Genomic DNA, 19,131 nt, shown 5'->3' on the forward strand with positions numbered 1-19,131 from the left:
TGGGATGTGTTTCCAGGACGGTGTCCACTCTGGCTGCTACTGTGCAGGGAGCCTCAGCAGACAGGTGCGCTGCTCAGCTGGAAAGGGAGCTGCAAAGGGACTGTGTAGGAAAAGCTTAAAACAATTTGTAGGCTGGGCGGCGCCTGTGGCTCAGTGAGTAGAGCGCCAGCCCCATATGCCAAGGGTGGCGGGTTCAAACCCGGCCCGGCCAAACTGCAACAAAAAGAAAAAATAGCCTGGCGTTGTGGCGGGTGCCTGTAGTCCCAGCTACTCGGGAGGCTGAGGCAAGAGAATCGCGTAAGCCCAAGAGTTAGAGGTTGCTGTGAGCCGTGAGATGCCACGGCACTCTACCCGAGGGCGGTACAGTGAGACTCTGTCTCTACAAAAAAAAAAAAAATTTGTAGGAGGGAGGGAGCAGAAGGAGTGACAGAATTTATCTTCCACATTTCTTCCGATTTCTTCACCAACCAGAGTCTTCACTTGCCTGCTTCTTAAGGGCCCTGGCCTCACCCTCACCCAATGAGGGGCATCTGAGGTGGGTTCAGTGAACAACAGGAGAGACTCTGAGGAGGCACCTGAGACATCAGAAATATGCCCAAGATAGTCACCTTGAGGAAATAAATTAGCCTTTTTGTGTAATATAAATGTAAAACTGTATCAGCTTATAACAAAAATAGACTGAGTAGAAGCTATTATATTTATTATAACAAGATTTTAATTCAGAAATAAATGCTCATTTCTTGAAAAAGAGAGAATACTTTCTCTTCAAAAATAAACAAAAACACCCAACATTCTAGTACCCCAAATCACTAGCAAAGTTTTATTTTTCTGAAAATCTGGTTTGATTTGGGCATGTAATATACTGAGAAATTTCATTGAAGAAGCAGTTCCAGTTATTATTGACATCATTTATATTCATATACATAAAACTCACATCTTATAATCAAAGTATCATCTTCTATGGTGACAGGGGCCATACTTTAGACATTAATAAAATCAGGTATCCATTCAGCACTCTTTACTAAATCATTTGGCCCAAATGAGAATTTATAAGTGAGTTTTATCCTCCTCCATGAACAATTTTCCAGAATCAAAACCAGTTATGTGATAAAACTTAATCCCTCTAATCAGATTTTATATTTCACATGTAAGAATGATAAGGACCATTTGAGTCTATATTCTGGAATAGCAATTAATCCAAAATAAAAAGATGGCAGCTAATAACCTGTTGCATAAACTCTGAGCTTTGTCCATTATTTTAAGCCACATCTAGTAATAAGGGTGGAGGATGAAGGACCAGAGGATTGTTGCCTACATACATGCCCAGTCTTCATCGTGGAAACTACCACCAAGCAAAATCTGACCTTTGATATTTTATTAGTACACATTAAAAGACAATGGACCCCAAATATCCCATGAAAAATGGAAAACTTAATCTGAATCAGAGACAAAAAATATTAGAGAGAAAATACTCAATCAGTTATTATTGGGAAATGATGAAGATGGACTAAGAGAATAATAAACATCAGAAGTGGATAAGACCTAGCATCAATTTTTAATAACTTCATATCACTCCAACAAAGAGGCTTTTATATTGTCCAAAAAACAGTCACTCTTACATAATTCTATTTCAGTATTTTAAAAATCAGTCATTTCTATTTTAAGTTTACCCCCAGAAGAAATATATGTGCATTCTTCAATTTTTAAATTCATATTTAGTCAGTTTTTTAAAAGTTTATTTTTATAATGATGTACAATATGATCCATTGGCATCATGCAGTTTATTAACAGACTTTTTTCTTATGTTTTATAGCTGTAGAATCAGAAATACGTTTTCTATTAAAGGAGTCTTTAATTTCAGGCTTCTTGAATAAAATCTTGATCATCTTCCAAATAAATTCTACAACTTTTCTGAACTACTTATTCCAGTGCTTAACACTGAAATGCTGAAAATTTTCCCTTCTAATAATTCCTAGGCCTTTCTGCTGTAGCTTTGTGAATATGAACTACTGATCAGTACAATTTTTACACAGTCCTCTCTCTACTTGTCTCAATTTTCTCCTCTGAGGTTAAATGTATTTGTTGGTTTTAATCTTACTCAAATAAATTTACATTTATCTTTGATACTTATGAATCCACACCAAATCTTTATTTGCTTCAGTTCTTGCCTACAATCAGTGTAAATGGAAACATTGTGCTTTAACTTCCTATGCATTTCCCACTTTGTAAATCTCATTCTGAGATGTATTATTTGTTTTTGTTAACATATTGGACTAACCCAGATATTTTTCATTATAATTCTCCATGCAGTTCATCAATTGTTTCAATAGTATCTGTTGAACACTTACTGTGGGCCACTTGGCTAGATTTTGAAAAAATAAATGTAAGATGAACCCAGTTATCTGACTGCATAGCTGGAGGGAAGAGTCAGCCCCCCCAAATGGTTACAATTCACTCTGTGAATAACACAGAGGGTTGCAAACGAGTATGTTTTGAAGTAGGAGAAAGGGAAAGGAGTGACTTGCCCAACAATAAGGAGAACCTGTGGAGACCTTCTTGGAGTTGCATTGTGAAAATGAGCAGGCAAGCAGGCTGGGTTGAAGAGGGAGATAAATGTATTCTGGGTGAAAAGAATGAATGCATGTTCACATCCCAAAAGTATATAATTGTGGAAACGTGTTGTATTTGGTTGCTGCCATGGCTATAGCTAATGTGGACTAATGAGGAGAATAATTGGAAAAGGAATGAAAACAAGAAGGATGGGGAGGAGAGGATACAAAGCAGCCTGTATGTACCTCACTGATAGATTTGAACATTATCCTGTCAATAATATGCTTTCCAGGAAAATAATGTGAGGTTTGTAATTTAGGGGGGAAAAAAAGTCAAAAAAGTGAAGAATGAACTGAAAAGATTTTTATTGGTCACAAAGGCAAGAGCTAGAATAATTTAGGTGGGAGAAAATAAAAACTCAATTGAGGTTATGATCATGAGATAGAGAAGATGAAGCTAATTCTGGAATTGGGGCTGCTGTGCCTTTTGATTTTGGATGGCAAGAGAAAGGGCGAAGGGTTAAAAAATTTTCAGGTGAAATTATTAGTGATTATTTTTGAAGACAAGCCATAAAGAAAAGGGGCCAAGTCTGTGAACACAATGATTCCACTGAAGAGTCTGTGCTATCCTCTAGTGACGGCGTAGAAAAGGCCTGAGAGAGGGACGGAGGGAGGGGGGTGGGGCCTTGGTGTGTGCCACACTTTCTGGGGGCAAGACATGATTGCAAGAGGGACTTTACCTAACAAAATCAATCAGTGTAATCTGGCTTATTGTATCCTCAATGAATCCCCAACAATAAAAAAGAAAGAAAAAACAGTTCTGGCATGTGGAATAAGCTGTGGGCCAGAGTAACCCCCCGAGGAGTCAGCAAATGACAGGTGATGGTACAGGACTGGGAACATGACTGACACCCCCTGGAAGCAGTGAGCTGGGAGAGATAACAAGGGCCTAGAAGAATATGCCAGGGCTTACCAACAATTAGGAAGTGGGGAAAGGAAGAGAAGTCAGTGAAAGAAAAAAGAAGGAAGAGTATAAAAAGAGAAAGAATTTGGTCTCAAACTCATCAGCTCAGGTGATTCACCCGCCTCAGCCTCCCTGAGTGCTAGGATTACAGGCATGAGCCACCATGCCCTGCCCAAAGAGACATAAAAAGTGAAAGAATTTGGAAAGAAAATATGGTATTTTTACAGCTCAGGAACAAGAGGGTTTTAAGGAAAAAGGTCAACAGAAGCTAACGATACAGAGTTCAGAATACAGAGTTCAGGTAAGATGCTGATGGGAAAGAAGGGCACCAGATTGTTTTTTTGTTTGTTTGTTTGTTTTGTCAGATCTGAAAATGTCTTTATTTTTTTTAGAAAATGGATTCCAGGAAGGTTAAAAAGCAATACCAGAGAGTATAGATGCAGAATTGGATGTAGTCATTCAAAGCATTCAAGTAAGAATATGGCAATATAAACATCCAAAAAGCATCCCTTAGATGTTCAAAACAAAATGTTTAAGTCATTCCTAACTAATTTAAGCTTTATAGCATTTCCTAGACAGGAGAAACTAAAACAGTTAACATTTGAAAAGTCCTGAAAGCTTTTTCCTTGGTTAATTAGACCGTTTGCCTTTGATCAAATTCCTTCTTTTTTAACATGAATAAAAAGTATTACAAAGGTCCACGGTTAAAACAGACAACATGTTGCAAATTAATTCTAGTATAATGTATTCCAACAAAGCTTAGAAAATAAAGATGTTGAGGTGGCTTTGGACTAAGTTTAATAGTCATCTCCTCTGCTGACAACTTCTTTGCATGTTGGACGCAACCGTATGGTATGTTCAAACTGTGCTGTACATGATCCTTTAATGTCACATAATGGTGGATATGGATCTACAATGCCCGAGTCACACAGATTCTTCAGAGCCATTAAATATTTACTTTCTCCTAAGCGATCAAGCCATCTGCGGCAGAAGGCAAGGGTGCCGAAGCCTTATCGGCACATGTCCAACATCAAAATTTTTCACGTAATGTGAACATTCCATGTCATCATGAACAACACCTTTTCCTGTACTACCAAAGGGTTCAATTGCATACACTTTTCCTTCTTCCATTCTTGTTGCCTCTCCTTTCACCATGGGCACTGTTTTCCCAGCATGTATTCTATACTGCCCAATTGAATGTCCATTCAGATTACGGATTGGTTTCACTTGTTATGTCTTCCCATCTATTTCAACTTCATAGGATTCCATAACTTCTTAGATGGCCTCCCCAACGTCTATGATGTTCACATAGACGAACATCAATTCCAGCACACTTTATTGCAGTATTACTAGCATCCTTTACAGTTTTTAATAATGTATCATATTTGGGATTAAAAGTGACAGTAAAAGCACAGTCAATAATCCTACCACTTATGCATGTTCCAAAATCTATCTTACAGATGTCATTATACTGTAATACTGTTGTGTCACCAGCATTGGGAGTATAATGGGCAGCACAATTATTGAGAGAACACCCAGTAGGAAATGCCAGGCCTGCATTTAATCCATTCTCTTTTATCAATTTGCGTAAACAGTCTTCTAACTTTTCACAGATTTCTATCATTGTCATCCCAGGCTGGATCCAACTCATAACATATTTTCTAACTTGTCGATGTGCTTCTGCAGCTTCTCGAAAATCATTCCAAATCTCTTCACTGGCCTGATCTAAGGCTTTCTTTTCTTCACTTGTAGTTCTCCAAGCAGCTGTTTGCCCATCTTGTGTGGGTGGATATTCTCACTCTTGTCCTTTGGGAAATACACCATTGGGATACAGGTCACATATTGGAACTGAGGGTCTGTTTGAACTTTTGATCTCTCCTTCCCTCCTTCCTTCCTTCCTTCCTTCCTTCCTTCCTTCCTTCCTTCCTTCCTTCCTTCCTCCTCCTCCTCCTCCTCCTCCTCCTCCTCTTCTTCTTCTTCTTCTTCTTCCTCCTCCTCCTCCTCCTCCTCCTCCTCCTCCTTCTTCTTCTTCTTTCTTCTTCTTTCCAGTTGCTCCATCCCCATCACCATCTCCATCTTCATCATCATCATCTCTTTCTTTTTTTCTTCCAATGCTTGTTTTTCCAATTTCTTGCTACCTCATCCACTGAGGCTCCTGATTCTTTATCAGGTTCTTGTTGCCCTACTGCAGCAGCCCCTTTACTCTTCTTCTTCTTCCATCTTTTTTTCTTGGCTGCTTCTTCAGCCATAGAGGCAGCTTCCTCCTCCCTGTCATCTGCATCCAAGTCACCATTCAGGTGGCTCCCGAGGCCGCTGCCTCCTCCACACCCGCCATGTTGCCTGAGAGAGTGTGAGGGAATGAGAGCGGCACCAGATTGTGTTGATCTGAATGGTCAAGACCTTTTAGAAAAGTCAGATGTCAGTGGTTAGGAGAGAATGGAACATGATCAGACAGAATGTGAATGCAAAACAAGGAAGAATCTGGCAATAATGAAAGGGAAATAGGTAAGACCAAGAAAAAGTCAGGTTGTGGAGCTGATGCTTGCTTTTCCTTTTTTTTTTTTTGGTACAAAGAATTGAATTGAGCATAGTTACAAGCTAAATGATATAATCCATTTGAGAGTAGGAGAAAGGGACAGCTCAGAAAATAAGACACAAGATTGGATAAAATTAGGAACTAGAGAGGTATAAGCTTTGAGCTCCCTTTGGGGCAAGACAGGGCATGCCTTGTGGGTCATTTATGGACCATGTGGCACTGATGGGCCAGGTAATGTTGATACTGGTAGCAGCAACTTGTCATATCCAGGCAAGCAAGTTCATTAGGTAAGAGTCACAGATCCAGGCCTGGAATTTGGAAGCCAGAGGGAAAGTGAGAAATGTTGACACTTATAGAGAAAAAGTAAAATATGTGAATACTTGTTCTTGGACCTAAAAAAGGCATTGATTTTTAGGTAAATAAACTAGTAGGAGGAAGATAGAGGTATGGTGGGGAGGCCATGTATTCTGTTGTGATCAAGGACTTGGAACTTGGAGTCAGATAAAAGTGAGTTCATATCTCAGGTGGGGAACATCCTGAGTGTGTGATCTTACATAAGGCACCTGGTCACTACCTGTTTGAGATTGTTCATGTGTAAGTTGAAGGCAATAGTAATATTTTTATCAGATTGTTTTAAGGGATAAATGAGATATCAATATAAAGTGTTCATAGAGCAAGATAGGAAGCTGTCATTAAAGTTTATATATTTTTTTATTTTAATTATACAAACTAAATATGAAAAGTGTGAAAATTTGCGAAGTTTCCAGCACAAAAACTCCATGATGCCTGTGAAGTAGGAGTAAATCACTGGATGGGGCAGACTAATGAGGCCCAAAGCTTTGGAAAAGAGGTGTCATGAGGAAGAAGAGAAAGGGACCAGAAACACATCAAAAGTTTACCCAGCAAAGTCGAAGACCCAGCCGAAGGAGGTCTTGTTAGTCCAGTATTCGGTGGTATGAGAAAGATCACAGAGGGACAAGCAGATGAGAAGGGTATCAGTGGAGGGAGTTGCTGACTGTTGAATCAGGGACCACTGCTGGTCACAAAAGAAGTGAACTCAAGAGGGGCTTGAGAGGCTGGGAGACTGCACAAAAGTGGACGATTTCAATAACTTCAGAATCACACATGACAACATAGTGGCAGTGAGGAAAGCTCTGGAAGTGGGATTTTGGAGTGAGAAGCAGCACAAAGACTTCTGAAGTGGAGAGGAAGTGAAGGGATGAGATCAGGAGGAATGGAAGAGACAGGGCGATGTGGAGAAAGTGCTCAAGTGGATGATGCCATGAGATTATTGAGAGAGTTCCGAGGGCAAGAAACCTGAGCCAGCTGCCATGTGATTTAGTCCATGATGCTGACAAGAACATTTTCGAGATTGACATCACTAGAGTATGATAAGACTGTGGAAAGCTTAGAATGCTTTTTACCCGCAGGTTTCCTCTGTATCCTATGGAGTCTATAGGTAATATTACAGATACTGAGGCTAATATGGGATCCATAAAGAAGAGCCAATATTTTCCTTTAACCTGGAGGCCCAGTGCCCAGCAAAGTGACTCCCACATTGATACACAGCAGGTGTACAATAATTGCTCAGTGAATGATCCGTGACATCCCACATTCTATCTAAATATGAGTCCATTAAACCGTTTGTCACTTCTAAATCACAAACCAAAGACTTCATACCCATTGGGAAAAAAATACAAATCTTAATTTTTGTAAAATTGGAATTTTAAGATACCCAAGTCTCCCTTCCAAATCACAAATGATAGTTGCATTTTGGTATTTTTCCTTCATTCATTAATTCAGCAAATACTCATTGAACAACAACTATGGGCCAGGCAATCTTCCACACATTGGGAAAAACAGTGGAGGGAAAGGCAAACAAGGCCCAAGCTCAGGGAGCTTAATTCAAATGGAGGGGGGGTAGGACACAGACGGTCAGCATATAAAAATATATATGTTAATTTCTGTCGGGAGGAGGGCTGCAGCGAAATTAAAATAAGTAGTGAGCCAGAGAGTAACCAGGAGCACTGAAGCACAACTCTTTTATACAAGACAATCAGAAAACACCTCTAACAAGGTGACATTTAACTGGGACCTAATGGATAAGAGGGAACTGGCCATGTGAAGATCAGGAAATATTCTAGGCAAAAAGGTAGGGCAAAGGACCTACTGCGAGATCAAGTTTAACAGAAAAGAACAAAAGCAAGATCACTATGCCTGTCCTAGAGTCTAGTGTGCAAGCCATAACTTTCCCCAAATTCATACATGTTTAAGCATGAGTCTGAGCACAGCGTATAGGCAAATTTCAAGCCCTGCGTAGTGGTGAAGAATAGGCTCTGAGCAACACTGCCGGCATCTAAATCCTGGCCCCTCAATTTCTAGCTCTGTTATCTTGAGGAAATTTAACGAATCATTTGACACACTTTCTTACCTGAAATATGGTAATAATAAGAATACCTACTTCATAAAGCTGCTGTAAGATTTAAATGAATTATTAATAATAGTTGTAAAGAACTTAAGGAAGGGTTTGACACATAAAAAGTGCTTGTTATATAAAATATATATATAATACTACATATAAGACTGTATTATATAGAAAAGATAATCCCTTTGTTATTATTAGTGATTATTTTTGTTGGTTCTGAGTATCACCTAATTTAATTAACTCTATAGGAAGGATGTCGTTTTTAATTTTCCTGCATCACAAATCACCTAACAATGAACACCATAATCATACTTTGAGATTTTCCACAATAGTAATCGCCTGGCTGGCAAAGTGTGGGTAAATCATTAAACACTTTCATGGATCAAAATATGAGGTATTTAAAGGTGATGGCAAATCTTGAGGAATTTCTTATGAAGTCACTATTAAATAAAAAAGGGAAAGGCAGGTATATTATAACTTTTATCCTGTCAACTGAATTTATCCTGCAGGAAACTTATGCTTGGCTTGTACAATGTTTTGAACAAAAATTATACAGTTGTCCCCCCCCAAAAGCCCTCACAACTTATTTTTTAAAATTCCAGAGATGTGGCTTCAGACAAATAGTATTTCTATTAAGCTCATAGAATTAGACAAAATAGTTATGAGGCAACATATGTGACAGATAATATCTTTCAATATTTTTACCATTATATTATTATTTTATGTATTATGCTCACGTTCATGTTGAAAACATTGCCCAAAAAACTATTATAGGCTATGTATATCAAAACTGATAAAGTAATGGTTTTTCTTTAATAAATTTTAGTTACTAAAAATGTTTAATAATTGGAGTTATGAAAATTTAAAATTATATGTGTGACTCACTTGTATCAAATGAAAATAAGAAGCAGCAAATATAAATGATATTCCTATAAATTTATTATTATGAATTATCAAAATAAAAACAAATTTTAACTAACATCTACACTGTAATTGGGTAATGATAAAGAAACTATACATTATAATCTATTTAGTATGTATTACATTTATTAAATAAAATTATACATATACTTACATGTATAATCTTAATATCTAAATTGTGAATTTCCAGAAGGCATAGTTGGTACAATAAATACAGTATTTACTGAGTTTGTTAATATAGGAAACACAAACCTAAAAGGAGTCTTTGAGATTAATTAATCTGCCTGCTCACTTCTCAGATGATGTATGTAACAAGGCTCTAAATAACGTTTCTAAAGTCACAAAACTAAAAATTAACAATTTTTCGCATTATAGTATGATTTATTAATTTTTCTTTTCCTTTAAAGTGTAATAATTTGTGACTTACAATGGTTTTATGTTATCAATTGAATAGCAATATTCCACATTATTGAGTAGCAGATTTTAAACTTTTTTTAATAATTACTAAAAACACTATTTCAAAATGTCAACATTTTAAATATTATTTTTTTATATTATCTATAATGAGTGATATAATTTAAAAAATAGACTTCTAATTTTATATGGTAAAAATTATAAAGTCTCAGGCAGCGCCTGTGGCTCAAAGGAGAAGGGCGCCGGCCCCATATACCAGAGGTGGTGGGTTCAAACCCAGCCCTGGCCACAAAAACGGCAAAAAAAAAAAAAAAAAAAAAAAAATTATAAAGTCTCAAATGAAAAATTCCTTCAAATTAGGTTTCCAGGAGATTGGAGCAAGGCTTTATATTATAACTATGTATAGCTACTAACTCAATAAAACCTATTTTCTTTGAAATGTATCTACAATGTTATATGCTTTTTAATCTTATTTCATTTTGGTTTACAGAAAACTGGGCACAAAGCAGAAAGTGTGGATTTGTATGGGGCACATATAGAATGGGCCAAGGAAAAATCAAGCAGAAAGAATGTCTTTCAGGTAAGAATGCTACATATATTCAGTTTATTCCTATTTCCTCTAAATCAGAGCTTTCTTGAGTAATCAAAGTAAGATTACCTTCTTGTGATGTGTTCATGTGCAAGAACTAGTTTTCTGAAGGTTATTACGAAAAATTGACTTGTTGAATCTTGTGTTTGGTTTGTTGTTTTCCCCTGATGATTAGTTGCTATCTGAACACAAAATATCTGTCGTGCATGAATTAGTTTTACACACAGATCATTGAATTTTGTGCTATCTTTTATGGTTTGGGGTTTAATTGTGTTGGAGTTTGAAAATGCTTAACAAATACTTTTAATATAGAATTTTCAGATACACAGAAACTAAGAGTCACTAATGATAAGCTACTGTTGTTCATAGACACTCCTGCCTTTTAGTCATTAATTATATCACCAGTGTAACTTAAAGGATGGAAAGGGCTGAATCGATAAAATGAATCTTTCCATATTGCATACTTTAATTTTCAGAAAACATTTATGATTATGATTAATAATTATAATAATATACCTTTAAATAGAAAGAACCATATGAAATCTTTAAGAGAAATTAAAAACTACATAATGTTAACCAAAATCATATAATTTAGGGTGATTTCTGTGGCAATTAATGATTTTAGACCATGGAGCTTGATATTTTTTATTTTTATATGAAATTTCAAAGTAACCAGTAAGTTTTATAGGTATATTTTAGAATTTATATTATTTAGTAGCCAGGAATCCAGATTATTACATTTTTTTTAATTAAATATCTTTTAAGGGCATTTGGCCTTTGAAGGGAAGCCAATTCTTCTGTTCTTAAATACTGTGCTGAAGATAATTAATATGTTAGGTCTTATAGAAGCTTAGGTAGCTGACATTTCCTATCTATATTTTCACAGGAGGGAGAAAAGTTGGCTTCCAGTCTGATCTATATTTTCCACATGATAATTCAGTTAAATCCAAATGATTTGGGTCTGTTCACATTGAAAAAACAAAAGAAAACAAAAAACATTTTTAATGTATTCTGGAGTAAATTGTTTTTCTGGTTCTAGTTTAATCTATTTAGGTATAGAAATTATTTTTATCAGAAAAGAAAGTGAAAGAATATATGCAATTATGATGGGTCAATTTATGGTAAACTTTAAAAAGAAAGAAAGGAGGAAGGAAGGGAAGAAAGGAGGGAGGAAGGGAGAAAGGGGAGAACATGTGTTTAAAAAAAAAAAGGAAAAAAAAGAAAAGAAAATCAAATACAACTTGTTTGGACACAACGCTCTAAAGCCAGAAATTATTAAAATGTGGCCGTACAGAATCAGAGAAACAAATTTTGCTTTAAAGTGATATACCCTGTTTTCTCAATTTCTTATTTTTTTTTATTATTCTGCCATAAATAACAAAATTTAAAGATTATAATCCTAGCTTTTATAATAACCTAGACAACCAAAATGAAAGCTCTGGTCTAGATCAGGTGAGCTCAGTGGTGGAGCCTTATTATGTATTAAGGATTTAGCAACATAGTCCCCAAAGTTGTAAAAGAAAGATATTGAAATTTGACATAGACATAATTCTTGGGCAATAGAAACTCTTAGAGAGTGGCTAAGCCAGGCTTGTTCAGTTCCTTCTGTTAACCTTATGAAGTTAAATTAGACCAAAAATATGGATAACAGTCAACTATGTATGATGAATACAAGGCTGTAAATATTGAAGAAAAACTTTAAAAATATTTATGTATAATTTTACATGCCTAGAGAGAGATGCATTTCAATCATCTATATTGATAGTATCATCCTAATCTTTTTCTGAACATGACTAACCACCTCCTGTTGCAATTTTCTACTTGATTTTTGTATTTTTAAATATAGGTACTTCCAAAGATATTAAAAAGCATTCTCACTTTTTAGCTTTAGGAGGTGAAAATGTTGCCAGCTAGTTTTGTTTGTAATGTAACTGAGTGACCATAGGGCCATGGTGTTCTTACATCAGTTTATCTGCTTTATTTTTTATATTGTACCCTGTAGTTTGAAGAATCAGAGGTGATTTTAAGAATATTGTGAATAACAAAGCTAAAGACATTCAAGTTTAATTTTCTGCTTCATATTTTTTGGGGCAGGGGGTGAACCACTTCATTATTTGCATGCTGAACTCTTCTCATCACCTGAACACATGAGCTGTGGTGAAATTTACTAATATGTATCCATAGATCCAGACTACGCGAGTAAGCCTTTTGAGAAGAATAGTATAAATAGCTTTTATAGTTCTGTTAACAAAAATGCATTGGGAAGGATTTGCTGGAGAGCTAAATCTAGATGACTGCATCAATATTTGATTAGATACATTAGCTGCTCTAACTCTCAAATGATCAGGATAAACATAATTATGTCTCAAAAACATGGTATTAAGGCATTGTTGGGTGTTTGAGTGTGTGTGAGCAGGAGTTTCATTACCTACAGAATAATGAAGTGTTCCTTTCTGACTGAAAAAGACCATCATAGCTTCAGCTGATGTACTATATCAGAAATAGCTTTAGAATTCCAAGTTTGAATTAGGCTTGGTGTTCAATCTCAGTCTATGAATTATAGATTACAGATAGCAAATGACTATTGAGATTTTTGGTTCAAGAAAAATCAAAGAAGTGCAAATTAGAAATAATTTAAAATTTGAAATCTGTCTTCAAAACGTTGATGGATTAGCAATTATATGCTGCATAATTACAATGTCTATGGAGAAATTGATCTTAAAATGAATATAAAAACAAACAAAAATAGTGTGTGCTTAAGATACGCTTGAAAGTCTCAGAAGAACACATTTGTGATATTAAAAAAATGGAAGGATTCCATTTGTTTGTATATGCCCATTTAAACCTTTAAGTTGTCATTTTCTCTTTGTTTTAAAAGCTAAATTTCCTTTATAGTCAAAAGCTTATCAAACTATTAATGTGGATTCAGAGATGGGCAGAGGCCTGAGTCCAGGGAAAAATGAAATTGATAGACTGTCTGGCTGGTTTGAGGGTATGGGAAGCTGTATTACAAGGCATTTGACGTTATTGTTGCAGATATGTGAACCCTCACCCACGGGTTCTAGGAAAAGAACAAGTTGAAAACAAGGCAACTATTAATTTCAAGTAAAATAAAGGTATAAGGAAAAGATGAGGCAATCATGGTACAATTGTAGGTTCAGTATAAACATGGCTTAAATAATCATAATAATAAAACCTATGGATTTAACCAAAAAAACGTTATCTCCCGTAAATCTCTTGTCTGAGGTTGCCAGCATTCTGGAGCTGGGAGGCAGAAAGAATCTTAACATCTTGTCACGCAGTACACAACTGTCCCGTGGCTCTGTCGTCTTCACTCTGGTAGCACAGCCCATCATACCTGATGCTGCTCCAGTCTTTCTCCTGAGAATACACCTCCATTTCTATGGGGGTGAAAGAGACTTGCAGCACCAGGTAGGGAGGCGACAGCTTCTACCACTCTCTGGAAACTAACACCTGGCCTCTTTGCTCATCGGTGGCGAGTGCCTTACCTACAACCATTTGAGCTCATGAGCCCATGTCTACAGCACGGGCAAAGGAGTGAGTGACTGACGTAGGACAGGGAAAAGCTCACTGGAAGAGCCAAGGCCAAGGAACTGAGAGGCAAGAACATTGGATGGTCCACCCACATGGATGAAGTCATTAAAAATTATCCCAGAAATAGAAGTGGAGAGGAAGCCAGTGAATGACGGGGAAGAAGAGGGGAAGAAGATGGTGTAGTCTAAGGGAATAAACTTCAAAGCATCCAGCTTTAGGTTTTTCTTGTTGATTTTTGTTTAGTTTTTGCCAGGAGAAAAAGGAAGGAAGGGTTTAAAAGAGCCAGTACTAACAAGGAAGAAACTTATCCCAAATTCTGGACTTCCTTGAGGTATGTGGGGTGTGTGAAATAAATACCTTCTCCCAATGGGGGCTGCAGCAGGTAACAATGAATCCAAGGACAGTCCAGCTTCAAGCCAAAATAGGAGGTGAAAAATGTTCAAACAAAATGCTAAGGATGCAGGGTGGCTTAAAGTTTACAGAAATGGCATTCAGGGGGGTACAGAGATAGCTTAGGAGGGATGGAAATTGGAGATGAACACAGTATTAAGTCCAGATCTTAGCAGCTGACTGGAGGGCCTTGGACTACTGGTAGCCACCGAGGTAACAGAGGATATGAAGTGTAGTGGTGTTGGTCACAGGCATCTCTTAGACCTGTGCTTTACAAACCACAGTAATCTATTAAGAGACGAAAAATAAACTTGGTGGGTTGTGATTAACATTTATAGAAGAAAACAGAAAAGTTCAATTCAAGTAATAGGTAAAATCTTTGTTTCCAGAAACATTTGCTTCAGTTGTGGGGGAAGGGTGAGGGAGCATAATCTATGTGTGTCTGTGTTTACTGGGCCACTGTATACAATATGCTTCTTACTGGGGGTAGATGTCAAAAAGTTGGAAGACCCTCTCTTGGAAAAAGGCGGACAACTGGGTTTGAATGTTTTGCTTATTGGGAGGCAGGTTGGAAGAGTCTTCCTCAGGCCTTGCATAATGCCATTGAAGCAGCTCCCTTATTTTCTGTCTAAGCACTGGCTATCCTCTGAGAACTAACATAAATTTTTTGTTCTTCATAAAGCGATGTTGCCGTTCCACCTGTAATATCTATCTACATTACATGTGAAGCTATATAGGTAGCTTGTCATGTTCTTTAGAAAAATATGTTTTATGAAAAGACATGAAGTCTTTCACTTAGTATCCAAGCTAAGCAAATATTTTTATGCCTACTGTATACCAGGTACTGTTCTGTATACTGGAGACACAGCAGTTTTCATAACTGACAAAACCTTTTTTAGAGGGAAGTTTCTCTTGTTATCAATTCACTCTCTTTGGTTGTTATAGTTCTCTTTGGACTTTCTGTTTCTTCTTGAGTCAATTTCAGTAGCTTGATCTTTCTGGGAATTTTTTCAATTCATGTAGATTATTTAATTTGTTAGAATGTGATTACTCATAATATTCTCTTATAATCTTTTTTATTTCTGCAAGGTTGGTAGTGATGTCTTTTCTATCATTCCATAATCAGTGATTTGAGTTCTCTCTTTCTCTCTCTTACTTGGTTAGTATAGCCAAAGGTATGCCATTTTTATTGATATCTTCTAAGAACCAACTTTTGTTTATGTTAATTTTCTCTATTTTTTCTATTCTGTATTTCATATATTTACACTCTAATCTTTAATTTTTCCTTGCTTTTGAGTTTACTCTGCTCCTCTTTCTAATGGCTTAAGGTGGAAACTTAGGTGATAAATTTGAGAACTTTCATCTTTTTCAATATAACTTTCAATTTTCCTTTAAGTATGTAAATTTAACAAATATTTCTTGGCTGTCTTAGCTATGTCAAAGTTTTTATGTCATGCTTTTGTTTTCATTCATTCATCAAGTTTTTTCCTAATGTTTCTAGTGATTTCTTTTTTGTTTCATAATTATTTAGGAGTGTTTTGTTTAATTTCCATGTATCTGTGAATTTCCCAAATTTCCTTCTGTTACTGATTTCTAATTTAATTCCATTGTGATTGGAGAAAATAATCTGTATGATCTCAGTACTTTTAATTATATTGAGGACTTGTTTCGTGGCCTAACATGATCTATCCTGAAGAATGTTCCACGTGCACTTGAGAAGAATAGTGTATTCTGCTGTTTTGAGGTGGAATGTTCTAGAGATGTATTGGTTGCAGTTGGTTTGTAGTGTCGTTCAAGTCTTCTATTTCCTTATTGGTCTTCTGCCTCATCCTATCTATTGTGAAAGGCAAGATGTTGAAATCTCCAACTATTACTGTTGAGTTGTCTACTTCACCCTTTAATTCTGTCAGCTTTTTCTTCATGTATTTTTGGACTCATGTATATGCGTGTTTCTAACTTACGTTTTCCTGATGGATTGACCCTTCGTCATTATAAAATGTCCTTCTTTCTGTTTAGGAACAATTTTTTCCCTAAAAGTCTATTTTGTCTGACATTGGCATATCCACTCCAGGTCTTTTTAATTACTTTTTTGCATGGAACCTATCTTTTCATCATTCAACCCACTTGTGTCTTTAAAGTGTGTCTCTTTCACACACTATAAGGGATGGTAAGATCATAGTTTTGTATTCATTCTGCCAATCTCTGCCTTTTAATTGGAATGTTAGTACATTTAGTCTGTTGGTTTTCAAAGCTGCTATCATTTGGAGGTGAACGCATAGGTGGTACTCTTCCCACACACACGCTAATACTATGGGCTCTCCAGGCTTTTCCATTTTAGCTATGCCTGATGTCAGCCATTTAGGTTTAAAAAAAAAATACCAGCCCTTCAATAAAATGGTTCACGTTTCAGTTATTGTGGCATATTAACTGTGAGCAAATGCATACAGTACAAACTTTGTGGCTAGCTCTTCAGTCCACAAATCCCTATGTAAATAACAGGTACCTATCAGGATTAGTGACCAACCACAGCAGCTCTTTCAAAGTCTGTTAGTGATCTGACATTGCACATCTGTTATTTCATTTAGACACTGACAGCAAAGGGTGAGATTGTGTTGCTTCCATTTCTCTAAGTGATAAATCCACACAGCACTGTATAAAAATGGATCACTGTAAGGGAATTGGTTAACAAAGATGAATGTGTAACAAAGAAACAAAAAAAGGTAAAGATGGAATTGAAGTGGCATTTGAATAGAACATAAATGAAGTCCCACAGAATAGACAACTGTGGGAAGGTGGACGTCCAGAGACTCTAGCTACGAAGCGGGTGGAATTCACTGAACGCACACTAAGATGAGGAAAGTGGTTGTGACAAGGATGAGATGTCCCAAAGGAAGTGAGATGTTCACACAAAAATTTTACATTTAAGGAACTGTCTGAGCCCATGGCACGACACTAGAAGCACGCTGGATTAAATGTTGAGTGCGATCCAAACGTGATGCTTTCCCAAGGGTACAGGAAAGATGCTCTCTCAGTACATAGTAACAGTCACACTAGAAGAAAACAAACGCTATTCAAATTACTCTTGATAACTTTTTTTTTTTTTTGTAGAGACAGAGTCTCACTGTACCGCCCACGGGTAGAGTGCCGTGGCATCACACAGCTCACAGCAACCTCTAACTCTCGGGCTTACGCGATTCTCTTGCCTCAGCCTCCCGAGCAGCTGGGACTACAGGCGCCCGCCACAACGCCTGGCTATTTTTTTTTATTTTTTGTTGCAGTTTGGCCGGGGCTGGGTTTGAACCCGCCACCCTCGGCATATGGGGCCGGCGCCCTACTCACTGAGCCACAGGCGCTTTTTTTACAAAGAAAGCACTTTCATTTTTCAATGTCTGTTAAGGCTTTAAATTGCAATGCATTAAATTATTAGCTTTTCTATTTTTTCATTTCCCTATACAATATTTTTGTAAAAGTCAGTTAAGTGAGTTTTGCACGTTTTGACAAAAATTTTAAAGGTCATGGAACTCTTAATTGTTCCATTAAGGCAATTTTGCACAGTTCACAGCCATTTTCACTGTCCGGTACCACCCAAGTAAGAACTGCATGTGTGTGCATATATATAAAATATATATGGAGCGTGTACTATATATAAATATAAAGGGCAGATCACACCATTACAAGTCATTCGGTGGTCATTATAAATAAAATATTCTCTGCTCTGTAAGTGTGCCCTTGGGATTCTTTTGGACTAGGAATGGTTGAAACGAGCTCCGGTCGTCCGCTGAACCCCGGATGCGCGCGGAGCGTGGGGCCCAGGCGGTGCCGTGGGCGGCGCAGGCGGCGGCACTTCGGCCCCGCTGCGGCTGCGAGGAGGCCCCGGCTCGCGGGGGGCGGGGGGCGGGGGGCGGGGGCGGGCGGCGGCGGGAGCCGCGGTTCACGCACAGCGGCCCGGCACGCACGGCGCCGGCGGCGCCGGGAGCGGGAGCGGAGCCGGCCACGCACCGCGGCTGTGTCGGCGGCGGATGGCCCAGAGCTGATCTATGCGGCGCTTGGAGGAGTTGTGTCTGCGGGCGGTGGCGGTGGGGCCCTGCAGGAGAGCGGAGCGGGGACAAGATGAAGTACCAGAAATACCTGACGGTGCTGCAGACGGCCATTGGCGTCACCCCCTCCAACCGCAGCAGCCTCCTGCCGCTCAAGAGGAAGCTGTGGTGAGGGCGGGCACCGCCGCGTCCCGCGCGGGCGGGTTGGGCCAAGGGGCCCCAGCCGGGGTCGCGGGGGCCGCGGGGTGGGGTGGACGGCAGAGGGGCGCCGGCCCGGGTCGCGGGGGCCGCGGGGCGGGGCGGGTCAGGGGGGCGCCGGCCGGGGTCGCTGGGGCTACGGGGTGGGGGCCAGGACGGGGTCGTAGCCGGAGCGGGGCCGCTGGGGGGCGTGGGCCGGACCTGGACCTGGCCCGGTGGTGCAGGCAGGAGGCCGTGGCCTGGCCCGACGGCGCGCGGCGCAGCAGCCATTTCCGAGCCCCTCGGCCGGGTGCCGTCGCGTGTGGATCCCGAGGCAGGTGACACCGAGAGACGCGCGCTGCGGCGAAGCAGCGGCCGGAGGCCCCGGGCGGCCGCACCCGGACACCGGCCTCCGCACAGTTGTCCTTTAAGCTTCATTCCAGCGAGCTCTGGTTCAGAATTTCCAGCCAGGTGGCCTTGCAGACAGCGAACAGTTTATCATCGCTGGATGCGTTTTCTGTTATTTCTAGAAAGTCATTTGCTGCTGCTGATGTTGAGTACGTAGTCAAGATTG

General features: G+C 38.7%; 1 protein-coding gene and 1 pseudogene across 5 annotated transcripts in view; one reads left to right on the forward strand and one right to left on the reverse strand.

The window, feature by feature from the left end:
• Positions 1–19,131, forward strand: part of LOC128570679 (rho GTPase-activating protein 15-like) — a 333,490-nt gene that overhangs the window by 221,079 nt on the left and 93,280 nt on the right. For 4 of the 5 annotated variants that reach the window (XM_053570057.1, XM_053570058.1, XM_053570059.1 and 1 more), the window contains one exon: positions 10,300–10,389. In XM_053570057.1, the coding sequence (XP_053426032.1) occupies positions 10,300–10,389 (90 nt within the window). Of the gene's footprint in view, positions 1–10,299; positions 10,390–19,131 lie in introns of those variants that run through there. The other variant, XM_053570060.1, reaches the window with a different exon arrangement.
• On the reverse strand, positions 4,235–5,848 carry LOC128570676 (methionine aminopeptidase 2-like; annotated as a pseudogene).

The sequence above is a fragment of the Nycticebus coucang genome, chromosome 18 (assembly GCF_027406575.1).
Source record: "Nycticebus coucang isolate mNycCou1 chromosome 18, mNycCou1.pri, whole genome shotgun sequence".
Lineage (NCBI taxonomy): Eukaryota > Metazoa > Chordata > Mammalia > Primates > Lorisidae > Nycticebus > Nycticebus coucang.